General features: G+C 37.9%; 1 protein-coding gene across 3 annotated transcripts in view; it reads right to left on the bottom strand.

Annotated features, from left to right (window-relative positions):
- The window catches only part of LOC306867899 (R3H domain-containing protein 1-like), a 47,841-nt gene that overhangs the window by 29,308 nt on the left and 4,251 nt on the right, over window positions 1–14,282 (bottom strand). For all 3 annotated transcript variants that reach the window (XM_079413842.1, XM_079413843.1, XM_079413844.1), the window contains exons 2-3: window positions 2,995–3,181; window positions 1,171–1,378 (exon numbers count right to left, since the gene is read on the bottom strand). In XM_079413842.1, the coding sequence (XP_079269968.1) occupies window positions 1,171–1,347 (177 nt within the window). In that variant the 5' untranslated portion in view covers window positions 1,348–1,378; window positions 2,995–3,181. The remainder of the gene's footprint in view (window positions 1–1,170; window positions 1,379–2,994; window positions 3,182–14,282) is intronic.

Here is a 14,282-nt window from a genome sequence, read left to right as displayed (position 1 = left end):
TGTAATTAGAGAACCATCATTTCAATCAAACTTCCACTGCCATTCAAAATCTAAAAAAAAAAAAAAAAAAAAAAAAAAAAAAGTAAAATGTTTAACTTATATGCAGTGATATAACAATACACAGTAATAAACAGCCATATTTGCCTATGTATATTTTACTAAAACATTTCATAACATGCAAAATGAATGTGAACATTTTTGTGTAATGACACAAACTAATCTTTGAACCTTTGTATTGAAAACAAAAAAACAAGGCAGAAAAAACAAGATTCACAGAATTGTTGTGAAACAATGTTTAAACACAAACAATAAAAAAAAAAAAAAAAATTTGGCCTGTTTTTGGTGATAAACTTTGTATCTATTAATTAATTTATAGACTTTTTTTTTTATTTAGTTAATATATATATATATATATATATATATATATATATATATATATATGTGTGTATGTGTGTGTGTGTGTGTGTGTGTATATATATATAATCTTTTTAAAGAAATTAATACAGCAAGGACACATTAAACTGATCAAACGTGTCGGCAAAAGACATGTATAATGTAATAACAGATTTCTATTTCAAATAAATGCTGATCTATTTTTAATATATAATTTGATGTATCGCCCAGTCCTGGAAAATTGTGTCAAATCCAGAAGGTCAAAAAGTTGCATTGCGTGTTATTGCAGGTAATATATATCGTTAAAGGAGTACGTGCACCAGTGAAGCAGCTAATTGTGCAGGAGAGGAGAGAGAAATGAACAATGATCGAGGAATAGAGCTGAGATCAGCATGTGTTTCAATGCACCTGGCCGCTGCCCTTTCTCAATGCACCAAGAGCAGATGGTGGCAAAGTCACACGCGCGCACACACAAACACGCTCACACACCCTGAGGGTTTGCAGATAAACCAGCAGGATTTCAGGTGCAGATTAACTGTCCTCCCTCTCTTTCCTGGCATTAGCCAATCACACGCCAGCTTGGATCCGACTGGCTAATTCTACTCATCGCGTTGTCTTATCTCTATCTTTAAGCAGAGACATTAGGGTAATGGAAACCACGGCAACAGCATACCACCATCCCATAACAAGTCATTAGCTAGAGGTTACAAGCTCATCTCTTTCTGTTGGCTTTGGACTACATTACCCATAATGCATCACTGCTGTCACCAGGTTTACCTGAGTTTGATGGGAGGAACTTTGGTCTGTCACACACTCCTGGGCGTGTGTGCCATTGTTCTGGGGCGCGTTTTGGGGGTCACTGAGGGTCGCAGGCGGTTCGGCCATATGTGGCGGATCACTCTCCAGAACCTTCATAACGTCACAACTTCTGGTGTCCAGAGAAGATTCAGACATTATCCTCAGAAGCAAGACCGAAAATCACCACCTATGAGATAAAAACACACACTGCTGATTTAGTTGACAGCTTAATGATGTTTATTCAACTTGTGATTACTGGTTCTTCACTAACAAATTGAAGTTAAAATTGTAAAAATGTAGCGTGTTGGGCAAAATTACAGATTCTACAATGCCAAAGGCTTGCCTCATGAATATTAATCATGTATGAAGCCATGTAACCTAATAAATATACATTTCCCATAGTAGCATTCGTTAATTACCCACCTGACTGACTAAGTGCCTAATTATTGATCTCGACCAATCAGTTAAGCCTACAGGCTAATGTCGATCTACATAATTAAAATTCATAAGTGATTTTTTTCATAGGTAAATTTCGGACTCAATTTGGTAATTAAACGAAGGCTATGTCTTTGAAGATCTAAAACAAATATTATTAATCATGAGTATCAATAAAGTCATGCTGAGTTTTAGTCATAACCATTTATTGAATGCAGAGCCACAAACTCATTAATACTTATGATGCGTTTATGAAGGCTTCACCACAGGTTTTGACATTTTTAGATATATTGTCAAAATATCAGCTTGATACTTGATTAATTAGTCACTGATGTCATAAAAATAATTTATAAATCATGTAAACGTATTATTATTAAAATATGCATTTACATAATCTGAAACTATGTGTTATGCATGTTATGTAACTATCTAAATATAGATACGCAAGAGAATGCACTTTAGTAGTCTGTAACTGAAAGTTATGCAAGTTACGTAACTATTGAACTCTAGACACGGAAAACAGTATGCATTTGCATAGTCCGTAACCATACATTTTTGTTTATTTATAAATAAACAAATAAATATTTGTTTTTGTAAAAAGTTACGTAACTACTGAAATGTAGATAAAAAAAAAAAAGAATTAATTTACTTTGTCCATACCTATAAAATATGCGAGTTACACAAGAGAACAATTAACGTAGTCTGTAACAATAAGTTACGTGACTACTGAAATATAGATAAGCAAGTGATATTAAGCATTACTTTCATGTTTTTTGTCCGAAAAAACGTAGTCCATAACGCGTTACGCAAGTAACTATTGAAACATAGATACGCAAAAGAGAATGCATTTACGCAGTCTGTAACTAGAACTTACACGAGTGTTACGTAACTATTGAAAGGTAGATATGAAAATAAGAATGCATTTATGTAATCTGTTACTGAAAGTTATGCATCTATTGAAATCTAGATATAAGCAAAAGATATATTTAAGACATTTTCAGACGTTTTGGTTGAAAACTATTTGCATTTATGTAGTCTGTAACTATAAGTTACGCTAGTTACATAACCATTGAAAGGTAGATCTGCAAAAGAGAATGCATTGGCGTAGTCCGTAACAGTAAGTTACGCAAATTACATAACTATTCATATCTGGATACACAAAATTAAATGAATTTACTTAGTTTTACTATTACGCAAGTTATGTAACTACTGAAATGTAGATACGCAAAAGAGAACTAGGTCCTTCTATAATTTTTATATTCATTTTTGACAAATTAATAGGGAACTAATAAAATTGTTATTTCGTGATAAAACCAAAAGGTATTCGTATTTGTAAAATGACATAAGTACCAAAGAGACTGTGTTTACCGGCTGTGCTGTTTTCAGGACTGGGCTGGAACCTTAGGGAGCGTAGGACCCTGGGGCCTCTGGAGGCAGCGGGGTGGACTGAGAGACGGACAGGGGGCAGCAGCAGTCCCATGACCCCCGTCACCAGCACTCGGGTCGGGTCGCCAAGCCACGGCTCACGCACTCGCTTCGCATCACCCTCGGACACCTGTCACACACACAAGGACAGAGGTCAGGGGTCAAATACGGCGAGGTGAAGAGGTCAGGGACGCATGGATACAGTAGCATCCGTGAGGGAGAACTGAACTCGTTTGAAGGAAATTCTGGAAGGTCTTTGGGGAGCAGAAGCACTGCAGCGCTTTTGAAAAAGTGTCAGGGTGGTGACATGAATATGGAGAACAGACTGTGCCGCAGAGAGACAGGAACATTAAAATACACAGAGAGGAAGTCATGTTTAACGCTGAACCTTTGACGCATTTTAAGCATTTCAGTGAGCTGTAATGAATACTAAGCCGATAATATGACTCCACCCTCAATTTATAAAATATTTTGTGTTGATTAGAATACAATAATAGTTGCTTTGACAGAATTAACTTCAGTACGACAAGGTTTAGCTTATGCATATTAATTAGGTCTAGCTGATGTTGCATCTTTAACCTTCCTACGGAGTACAATAACTTTAATTAATTAGCTAATTTCTTGAGTCAAGAACTCTCCATCTTCAGAAATTTGTGGTTGTTCCCACTAATCAAGAGTTGCTACTATAACAAATAATTAATAGTATCAACTCTCATTTGACAAAACTACAAATCTTAAAAAAAGATTTGTAATTGTTGTGTATTTCCCTTTTTTTTTTTAAGTTTCCACTTTTTCATTTAATTGTTTAGTTTTTTAGCATTTTTATTGCTTCAATTAATTTCAGTTGCTTGCCAAAGCAATATTTCTAATTTCATATAAGCTTTTAATCTAATATTAATATTTTATTTCATTTAATCTTAATACAGATGACCAAATTACTAATCCTGCAAATTTAGTTGTTAAATTTAGTTTTTTTATTGTTTTTTTTTTTGTATTATTTCCAGCTAGCAATTGTAGTGCTTTAATTAATTAATTTTAGTTACTTGGTGACATTTCTAATTATCATTTAAGTTTAATTATTTTATTTTAGCTTTATTTTAATGTTTTCAGTAATGTTTTCAAATAAATACATAAAATCAAGTTACCAATCCTACTGATTTAGTTCCGTAAAATTTATAAAAAAAAAAAAAGAATATTTTCATTTTATTTGAATTTTTAGTAATTTTATGCGCATTTGCTATTTGCATTATTTTAATTTTTCTATTTAAGTTTAATTTTATTATAATAATTTTTACGTTTCCAGTCAATTAATTTCAGTTAGTTGGCAACATTTCTATTTTTAATTTTAGTTTTTCACATAATATATTTCTTAGCTTTATTTTAATGTTTTCGGTAGTTTCAGGTAATGATAACAAATCAATACAGCAGCAAATTACTAATCCTACTGATCCAATTCATTAAAAGTACTTGAAAATAATGTTGTTTCATAACCTTCCTTTCATACTAAAGTAATGCTGTCATAATAGTAAGATTCATCCATTTAAGCTCGTGTCCGAATGAACTGAACATATGGGCCAGTCTTCACCTGGGTATCAATGACCCAACAACCCCCCCTCCCTCCCCTCACCCATCCTGCCAGCGCCAATCAAGAAACCCGTGCCAAATCAAGACCCACCCTGTATCTCGAGGTCAAACGGGCCTAACCTAACTCGGTAATCCTGCAAAGTACGCCAACTGGGTCCGAATACACCATCCAATCTGAGTCCGGCTAGAGATTTATGTTACTAAAACCACCAGAGGAGATGCATAGTGACACACACACTGATCAAAATTCAAGGGATTAGCATCGCTCGCGATGTGACAGTAATGCAGGTGGCGGCAATGACAAGAACAGGTGGGTACGACCACACGCGCGCGCACACACAAACACACAAGCTGTCATCCAAACAGCTAGACGGTCCATCAGAATGATCCGAGACCGTGCCATGATTTTCCATGAGTGTTTGCGCATAGGTCACTGGCGTTATCCCACGTCACCGCGGGAAGCATGCATCTCTTCATCTCCATTGGGCTCAAGAGCCGTTCCAGGTCGCGGGGACAACATGGATCGAAACGCCTACAGTTGGGCAGGAATTACACAAGTGCTGTTCATAAATATCCGAGCATCTCTCTTGCTGCGGGCTAATCTCGATGCTGCCATATCTTTTTCTCCGTTTATGTCGAGGAGAAGTGAAAATCCGAATCTGCATTTCAAAATACGCCCTCCACCGCAACTACCCTCCCCTCCTGTTCGCACAACAGTTTTCGCTCCATATTCAATAAGTTCTTCCGAGCATCACTAGAGAGAAAAGACTCCCCGTGGACCTCGACGGCTGTATATTTTCACAAACTTGTCAGTACAGATGTCCGAGTTTGACGCTTGAGGATATAAAAAGAAAAGAAAACCAACCACCGCAGAAACACACAAATACTCCGGCTGGGTCTCAAAAACTACACTGCATTTTTGAGCATTTCTATTCGAATAAATGTCCAAATAATGTATAACGCCCCAAAAATTATGCCTTTGTAGGCAGTACGCTTGTTATGATGTCCAAAAAACACGAAGTATGATGACTAAAAGCGATTTCTAGGTAGATAAAGATTTTCAAAAATGCACATAAAGGCAGCTTACTACGTATGAAGCCCAAAAACAATCAAGATATTCCTATAACAAGGTAAAATACTCGATACTACGGACTAGATAGAGACCTTACATAATTTCTAAGCCATGATGCCCAAAAATCTTGTCATGTTAAGGCTGCTCACTAGTTTGACAATGCTGTCTATAAAGACAGCTAACTAGCTTTCGGGGTCTAACACCCCAAAATGCTGCCTAGTATTTGTAAGACGCCCAAATTTGCTGTCTAGATAGGTTGCACACAAAGTACGAAGCTGTTTAGGGAGACTTTCAGCAAAGCCATCTAGGTAGGCAGCTCACGAGATTATGTATAACACTCACTAGGTTTGATGCCAAAACATGCGGTGTAGGTAGGAAGCTCATTTGGAACAATGCCCAAAAATGTTGTCTAGGAAGGTAGCGCACTAAATATAATGCATGCATTTATTGCCTAGGCAAACAGTTAATATGATTTTACTGCATGAAAATGCAATCTAGGTAGGTGGCTCAATAGCTATAATGCCCTAAAATGCATCTAGGAAATCAGTTTGCTTCATATGATGGCCAAAAACGCTGTCTCGGTAGGCGTATAACAAGTTTTTACATTTACATGTATGCATTAAGCAGACGAAAATGATGCCCAAAACTGCTGCTTAGGCAGCTCAAACAGTATAATGTCCTAAATGCATCTAGAAAGGGAGTTCACAAGGTGTTATGCCCAAAAATGCTGTCTAGGAAGGTAACGCACTAAGTATAATGGATGATTGCTGTCTGGGCAAACAGTTAATAAGCTTTTGATGTCTGAAATGCAGTCTAGGTAGGCGGCTCAATAGGTATAATGCCCTAAAATGCATCTAAGAAACTAACTCACTAGATTTGATGGCCGTGAATGCTGTCTCGGTGGGCGTTTAACAAGCTTTAACATTTACATTTATGTAATAAGCAGGCGAAAATGATGCCCAAAACTGATACTTAAGCAGTTCAAACGGTATAATGCCCAGAAATGCTGCCTAGGAAGGAAGCACACTAATTACGATACACACAAATGCTGTCTAGGCAAACATTTAACAAGCTTTTGATTCCCAAAAATGCTGTCTAAATAGGCAGCTTGGTAGGCACGAGCTGGGGAAAAAAACGCTGTCTAAGTAGAAGGCTCACTAGGTGCAATGCCCAAAAATGCTGTCAAGGTAGTTTACTGGGTTTTGAGATCCAGAAATCAGTAATTCTGGGACAGACATACAGACATAATGAAAACATCAGCCCACAAACAAATATCGCTTTTGATTTATTGTTTTCATTTTGTTACATCGCAAACAAACCACTAAAACAAACAAAAGACAAAAAACAGACTATACATGCAAAGTAAAAGAAAAATGACAAACAGCCACAACTTTGACCTTTTTACAAAAATATACGCAACATTCATCATCCTGCTCTAAGCGTGTTGTCCAAGACAATAAAGCCCACACGTAATTTCCCATTATCAATTATTAATCACCATATTTTAGGAAGCAACGAGCACTTACCCTCCCGACAAAAGAAGCGCATCATTGCGCCGGGCTCCAGGCTACACGTATTTCACTTCACCCCTGTTTTAGACTAATATGCAAATAGCCCATATTTCTGGATAAAAGCGTCGCTAATGGTTTTCCCTCCTTTTTTCCCCCCTCCCGCACAATCCGTGTTCTCAGTATGTGGCCGCTGTCACAGTCGAGCTATTCTTCTCCTCTCCTCTCCTCTCCTCTCCTCATCAGTTCATTTACACGATTCGCCACATTTACGATATTAGCCAGGCTGCCTTCGGATGTAATTTACACCGACACAAACACCCAGCTTTCCACCGATAGCCGCCTTGGGCGCTTTTTTAAATGATAAAATAGAGCAATTACGAGAATGTCATTACAAAGTGCGTACACACACACACACACACACACACAGAGAGACAGGCATGGAGTGTAATTTGCTGACACGCAAATTTATTCGCAATGAATTTAACATTTGCATTGAATAAATTAGCAGTAAAATGAATTTAGATTATTTTTATCATATACGCTTTCACGTATAATTTGGAATATATTTCATTGTAAAAAAAATAAATACATTTTTACAAAATTTACATTTACGAATATACAACTAAAGTTTTTACTACTTTGTTTTTTTTTTCGTTCACGTTTGCTGCAATTTAAACAAGCAAGAAAAAACGTCAGCATACAACTCAACACGTCCAAGACTTCACGCACACACACCTGCCTGGCGTTCATGATCCGCTGCTCCGCTTACATCAATAGTTTCCATAGCAGCCCGAGTGCCATCAAATGGAGCACGCTCAGTGCAGCTCTGCTCTCCTCCGTCTGAGAGCGGAGCGTTCGCGTACCTGCCCAAAGCCATCGCTGCCGCAATCCTTCCTGATTCTCCTCTCTCTCTCTCTCTCTCACGCACACACACTCTCTGCCAAATCAACAGCTGGCCTTTGTGATGTCATCCCTCCCCTGGCCAATCAGAGCGCCCTGAGGGCTGGGTGCAGTATGTCAGCGCTAAGCAGGGCTCCACCCTCGAGAGCCAATCAGATGGCCCCTGTGGACCAGAGAGAGAGGCAGACGCCAAAGAGACACACACACATGACCAACTGTGGCGAAGTGCCACTGTGGGACAGTCTGTCAGGGTAGGAGCACGCCAGCACTGCAAATCCACCTTATTCAGTTGCACATAAGCTACCAGTCGAACCCAGTGCCGCAGTCGCACACACGCCCTGCTTAAAATGACGTCCCTTTGTGCCTCAAAAAAAATCTCCAGATTTCTGTGCACATTTTCGCAAACAAAAAATGCCTTAAGTTAATTGGAGGGAGGTTAGGTAGACGCCCAGGTTTAGTGAGCGAACGTCTTTGCTGATGCTGACTGACGCAGGCAGGTGAGGTCATCGGGAAAAGTGGGTCATGGAAAACGGTTTGCGCATTACTGGCGAAATATAGCCAAAAATTTACCAAAAAGTGGCTTTGAATATGAACAAAACCACAGCAAACCAAACGTGCTTTTGGACATAGGCAGCTCACAAGGTTTGATGCTCAAAAATGCTGTCTAGATAGTGAGCTAACTGTATTTCATGCTCAAAATTTGTCTGTAGATAGGAAGCTAACCAGATAAAACGCCCAGAAACATTGTCAAGATAAGCGGCTCACTAGGTTGAAAGTTCAAAAATGCTGTCTAGTTAGGGAGCTCACTTGGTTTGATGCCCAAAATGCTGTCTAGATAGACAGCTAGGGATAAGGAGCTAAGGTTCAATGACCAGAAATGAGGTTTGATGTTGAAAAAATTGCTGTCTAGACAGGGCAGTAAGTAAAATGCCCAAAAATGCTGTCTAGAAAAGGAACCAAGTAGGTAAAATGTCAAGAACCACCATTTATGTAGGTGGCTCACTAAGTTTGATGCCCAGAAATGCTGTCTAGTTAAGGAGCTCACTAGGTTTGATGCTCCAAAATGCTGTCTAGATAGGGAGATAAATGCCCAGAAATGCTGTTTATGTGGGCAGCTCACCAGGTTTGATGCTCAGAAAATTTTGTCTAGATAGGTGGCCAAGTAAGTAAAATGCCGAAAAATGCTGTCTAGAAAAGGAGCTAAGTAGGTAAAATGCCAAGAAACACTGGTTATGTAGGTGGCTCACTAGATTTGATGCTCAAAAAATGTTGTCTAGATAGGTGGCCAAGTAAGTAAAATGCCAAGAAGCACTGTTTATTGTATAATGCCCAAATTCCAGTCTACTTAATCAGCTCACTAAGTATAAGACCAAAAATGCCATCGAGATAGGGAGCTCCTTAGGTTTGATGCCCAAAAATGCTGTCTAAAAAAGGAGCTAAATAAGTAAAACGCCAAGAAACAACATTTATGTAGGTGGATCACTAGGTTTAATGGCCAGAAATGCTGTCTAGATAGGCAGCCTACAAAGTATGACGTTATAAAAAGCAATATAGGTAGGCAATTCACAAGATTTGATTCCCAAAGCAGCTGCCTAAGTAGTCAGCTTTCCTGTGTGATGCTCCAAAATGCTGTCTAGGTAGGAAGCCCAATATGTTCGATTTCCAAAATGTCATCAAGGTAGGTAGGCACGATGCTCAAAACCGTAGTCTAACTAGACAATTCAAAGCAAACACGCTTCCAGACTAAACAATATACCCAGACAAAACTACAAATTAACAAACAATCGTCATCTTGACGTGATTGTGACTGACTGCACTGACAACTACCGCCGTTTTCGCTGTAGAGAAAGGAAAAAAAGTCGAAACTGACAGTTGCACAAAGCCAGTCAAGTTAAAGTAAAACTCCCCATTCACCAAGCAGCTCCTTTCAGTGAAAGAGAAAATCTGCAAAAAATTCCAGCTAAACGGCGCATTACATACATCTCATTTGCATAACAAAAGACCGGAGCAGGGGGGTACTGGCACTGCTGGCTAATTGTAGCCCAAGATGCCGTTCGCCTGTGGAGGAAACGTGACAGCCGCGTTTATTCTGCTTTCCCCCGACGGTGTCTGCAAGCATGGTGGGAATAGCCTCGGGATAAGGGGCGAAATTTCCAGATGCCTTCTAATAAGCATGTTGGGGGTGGGGGGCGGATAACATCGCGCTTCAGGACTAGCTTGACCAAGGAACGTTACCTATGCAAAACAGCAAGAATAAATGAAAAAGATATGGATTACTAAAGCAGCAGAGGCAGCAGGAGGCAGCACAGTAGTAATTTGTATCGGATATTATCTCATTAGGGAGAAACGTCCAGCTCCACGCTGATTACCGAAAAAGAGAGAACAGGTCAATAACTCTGTAGCGCCCCAAAATACCACAGCGCCATAATTCACCACACCGGTCATTATTCTCGTTAATACATAGGGAAGAGAGAAGGTCTGCTGTCCGCCGGCTTTTCCAGCCATGTAAGAACAGAATGAGAAAATGTGTTGACATTTAAAGGTGACCGGTCACAACGGTCATTTCTCTGGTCCAGGTGACACCTATGGGCAGCTCCGAGACCCAGACGCATACAAGAAAAATGAGCCGATGAGGGTTTTGTGGAAATCTGGATGCGAGAGGCTCTCAGGGCGATAGCAAATCTTGCGGTAAAAACAAAGTGGTCCTGCTCTAGATTAACAGTACTTATTGGGTGAACAGGGAGCAGAGGGTGAACAGGTAACATTCAAGATGACAGATTTTTATCTAAAAGCATAACAAGACTTTGACCTCTTTGGGACATCAGTTTAACTGCATATTATTGTTCATTCCTTTACACAAATGTCTAGCTTGTAGATTTAATCTATTTTTTGGGGGGGGTGAACAAGGTGCACAGGGCAAATGGGTACAATCCTAGATGACAGCATATATTTTGGTAGAAGCATAAAAAGGTGATCTTGACCCCTTACTTGAACACCAATTCAACTCATTAACCCAGACTTTCATTAACATACAAGTCTGGCTGTAAATACACACCAGGGCTCGCAAAATCGCGAGCCCGACGTCCCGGGGCTATCGTGTTTTCCAGTCGGGCTACCAAAATGTATCACTGCCCTGCCCGACAAGCTACCTTAAATACAGGGCTCCCACGCAGTGTTCCCTCTAAGCTGACCGCGCAGAAGAAATAATGTGCCTCGCGCACACAAAAATGAGCTGGGAAGCCATTTGATTGAATGCCGCCAGTAAAAGGGAAAGAATAGCAATGCTCGGGCAAACCGCTATAGAGCTGATATCACGACAGAGTTAGAGCCGGTGAATGCAGTTTACAGGTTTCATAGAAAGAGAACAATGTGCACCAAATGAGTCGCTGTAGAAACTGAATACTTCAATGGTTGCGGTGCGCTCAACACGAGAGACAACGCAAACGCAATGACGTGAAATAAAACGTCCTCATGTATTAAAGAAGAGTGGCTTGATTAAATGCTGGAAATAACGGAGGATGGGAAAAGAACAGTAACAAAACTCTGAAACATGTACAGTCACACACAAGAGTATTGTACAAACTGTACTTCATCATGATGTTTAGACAGCTATAGAAGAATTCATGTGTTCACGGTTTTTTATATTTAACTTACAGATCTCAGCTTAAGTTTTGCTTCAGTTTCTATTCTATTCTATCAGTTTAAATAGTTTGTTTTGATAATATATTATGTTAGGGCTATATTATAAACCTGATAAATAACTGACCTTGTTTTTGAGTCTTTGACTTTGAGTCTCTTGCTCATCAAGGCTGTATTCATTTAAAAAATACAGAAAAAAACAGTGAGATGCAATTTCTAATATTGGTTTCCTATTTTAATACCTATACTATAAAATAGCATTTATTCCTGTGATCAAAGCTGAATTTTCAGCATCATTACTCCAGTCTTCAGTGTCCCATGATCCTTCAGAAATCATTCTAATATGCATTTATGCATTACATTTATGCATTTAGCAGACGCTTTTATCCAAAGCGACTTACATTGCATTCAAGTTACAGTTTTTAAATTTTTATCAGCTCTTGCTTTCCCTGGGAATCGAACCCATGACCTTGGCGTTGCTAGCGCCATGCTCTACTATTTGAGCTACAGGAAAGACGCAATATGCTGATTTATTATCAGTGTTGAAACTGTTGTGCTGCTTAATTTTTTTTGGAACCCGTGTTACTTTTTTCTTTGATTAATAAAAAGTTTAAAAGAACAGCATTTATTCAAAATAGAAATATTTTCTAACAATAGAAGCCTTTACTATCAATTTTATCCATTTAACACATCCTTGCTGAATAATTAAACTTTTTTAAAGCATCTTTAAAAAAGAAAACAATTTCTGACCCCAAACTTTTGAATAGTTTATATTGCAACACAAAATCTCTATTTTGACTAAACACTGTTTTTTTTTTACTTTTTTTTTTTTTTTAAATATCACAGGTCCCAAAAAATACAGTATAAAAAATAAAATAAAATAAAAAAGCAGTACAACTGTTTCCAACATTGATTAAAAATCAGCATATTAAAATGACTTCTAAAGAATCATGTGACTCTGAAAATACTGCTTTGCTTCACAGGAATTAATTAAATTTTAAAGTCTATTAAAATAGAAAACATTTATTTTAAATTGCAATAATATTTCACAATATTATTTTGTGAAATAATATACAGTATTTTTTTATCAAATAGATACAGCCTTGATGAGCATAAGAAACATCCAAACTTTTGAACTGCAGTGTATTGTACAGAAAAAAAAAATTCTCAGGTAACCTAAAATGTTACATCAAGGGTCAAATCAAATATAAATAGCACATTAAAGTTCAAAGTTACACACTTTTTTGTGTGTGTGCTGGTATAAAGAATGCTTTTGCTCAGGCGCCCGAAATGTCCGCCCAATAGAGAAAAGTTTTGCTGAGCAAGAAAATAAATTAGAAGGAGCATTGCTCCCACGGGTCCTTAAATTTGATACAACTAAATTGAAGCGTTTTAAGGCCTTATACCATTTAACGTATTTAAAACAAAGAAATAATTTTTCAAATTGCCTTAAATAGATTAAGAATTCTGCAGATACCTTGTAAATAGTAAAATAAAACTCTTTCCTTAATATTAGTTGATATTTGTGTATTGAAAATATTTTTGATTGACATTTATGGTCTTTATTTTATTTGGGCTAGTTAAATTAATTTTCGAGCTATCAAAATCTAAAGAGTACCTGCCCGAACGGCTACCAGGGCTTTAAAAAGTTTGCGAGCCCTGCACACTACGTTTTGGGTGAACAGGGTAAAAGTTAATATTTAAGACGATAACTTATTTTGCTAAAAACACCAATTCCACTGCAAACTGTTCACTGCTCCACATAAAAATTTGGCAGAACGATTCAATTTACTTTTTGGGTGAACCGTGTGGACAGGGCAAATGGGTACAGTTCTATTTATGATAATACTATATATTTTACAGAAAGTATAAGGTGATTTTGACCTCTTCTGGACACCAATTTAACCGTATATCACTATACATTTAAAAACACAAAAGCCTGGCTCTAAATCTTCACTACTTTTTGGGTGAACAAGGCACACAGGGTGAAAAGGTATCATTCAAAATGATAACTAATATTTTGCTAAAACTTACCAAGGTGATTATGGCCTCTTTTGAACACTAAGTCAACTACATATCACTGCATACTCCTAAACACAAAAGCCCATTTCTAAATTTACAGAACTTTAATGGGTGAACAAGGCACACATGGTGAAAAGGTAACATCCAAGACTAGAAGCAATTTTTGGCCAAAAGCATAATAAGGTGATTTATCCCTCATTTCAGTCATTTTAACTGCTCAAGTACTGGACAGAAAAAAAGTGCTCAAGCTTTAATTTCTGGTCTGTGTATGTATGTGTCAGATGGACTTCTTTGGCTGTTGCATTATGTTTCACAGTTTTTAGAGACACACAGCAAAGGCGTCATTTTTAAAAAAAGGTGTGTCAAGTAATTTTTTTTTTTAAAAGCCTCTCAATACCTTGCATTCTGTTGCTTTTGGATGCATAACGACTAGCTTAAACACAAAAATGTGTCCAGTTAGTGTAAATGTCCCTTAATCCTCTCCAAAAAAGCAAGACACCACA

The sequence above is a fragment of the Barbus barbus genome, assembly GCF_936440315.1.
Source record: "Barbus barbus genome assembly, chromosome: 49".
In the NCBI taxonomy this organism is placed as follows: Eukaryota; Metazoa; Chordata; class Actinopteri; order Cypriniformes; family Cyprinidae; genus Barbus; species Barbus barbus.
The sequence above is the reverse complement of the archived record's forward strand: the minus strand, read 5'-3'. Positions and strand labels throughout refer to the sequence as shown.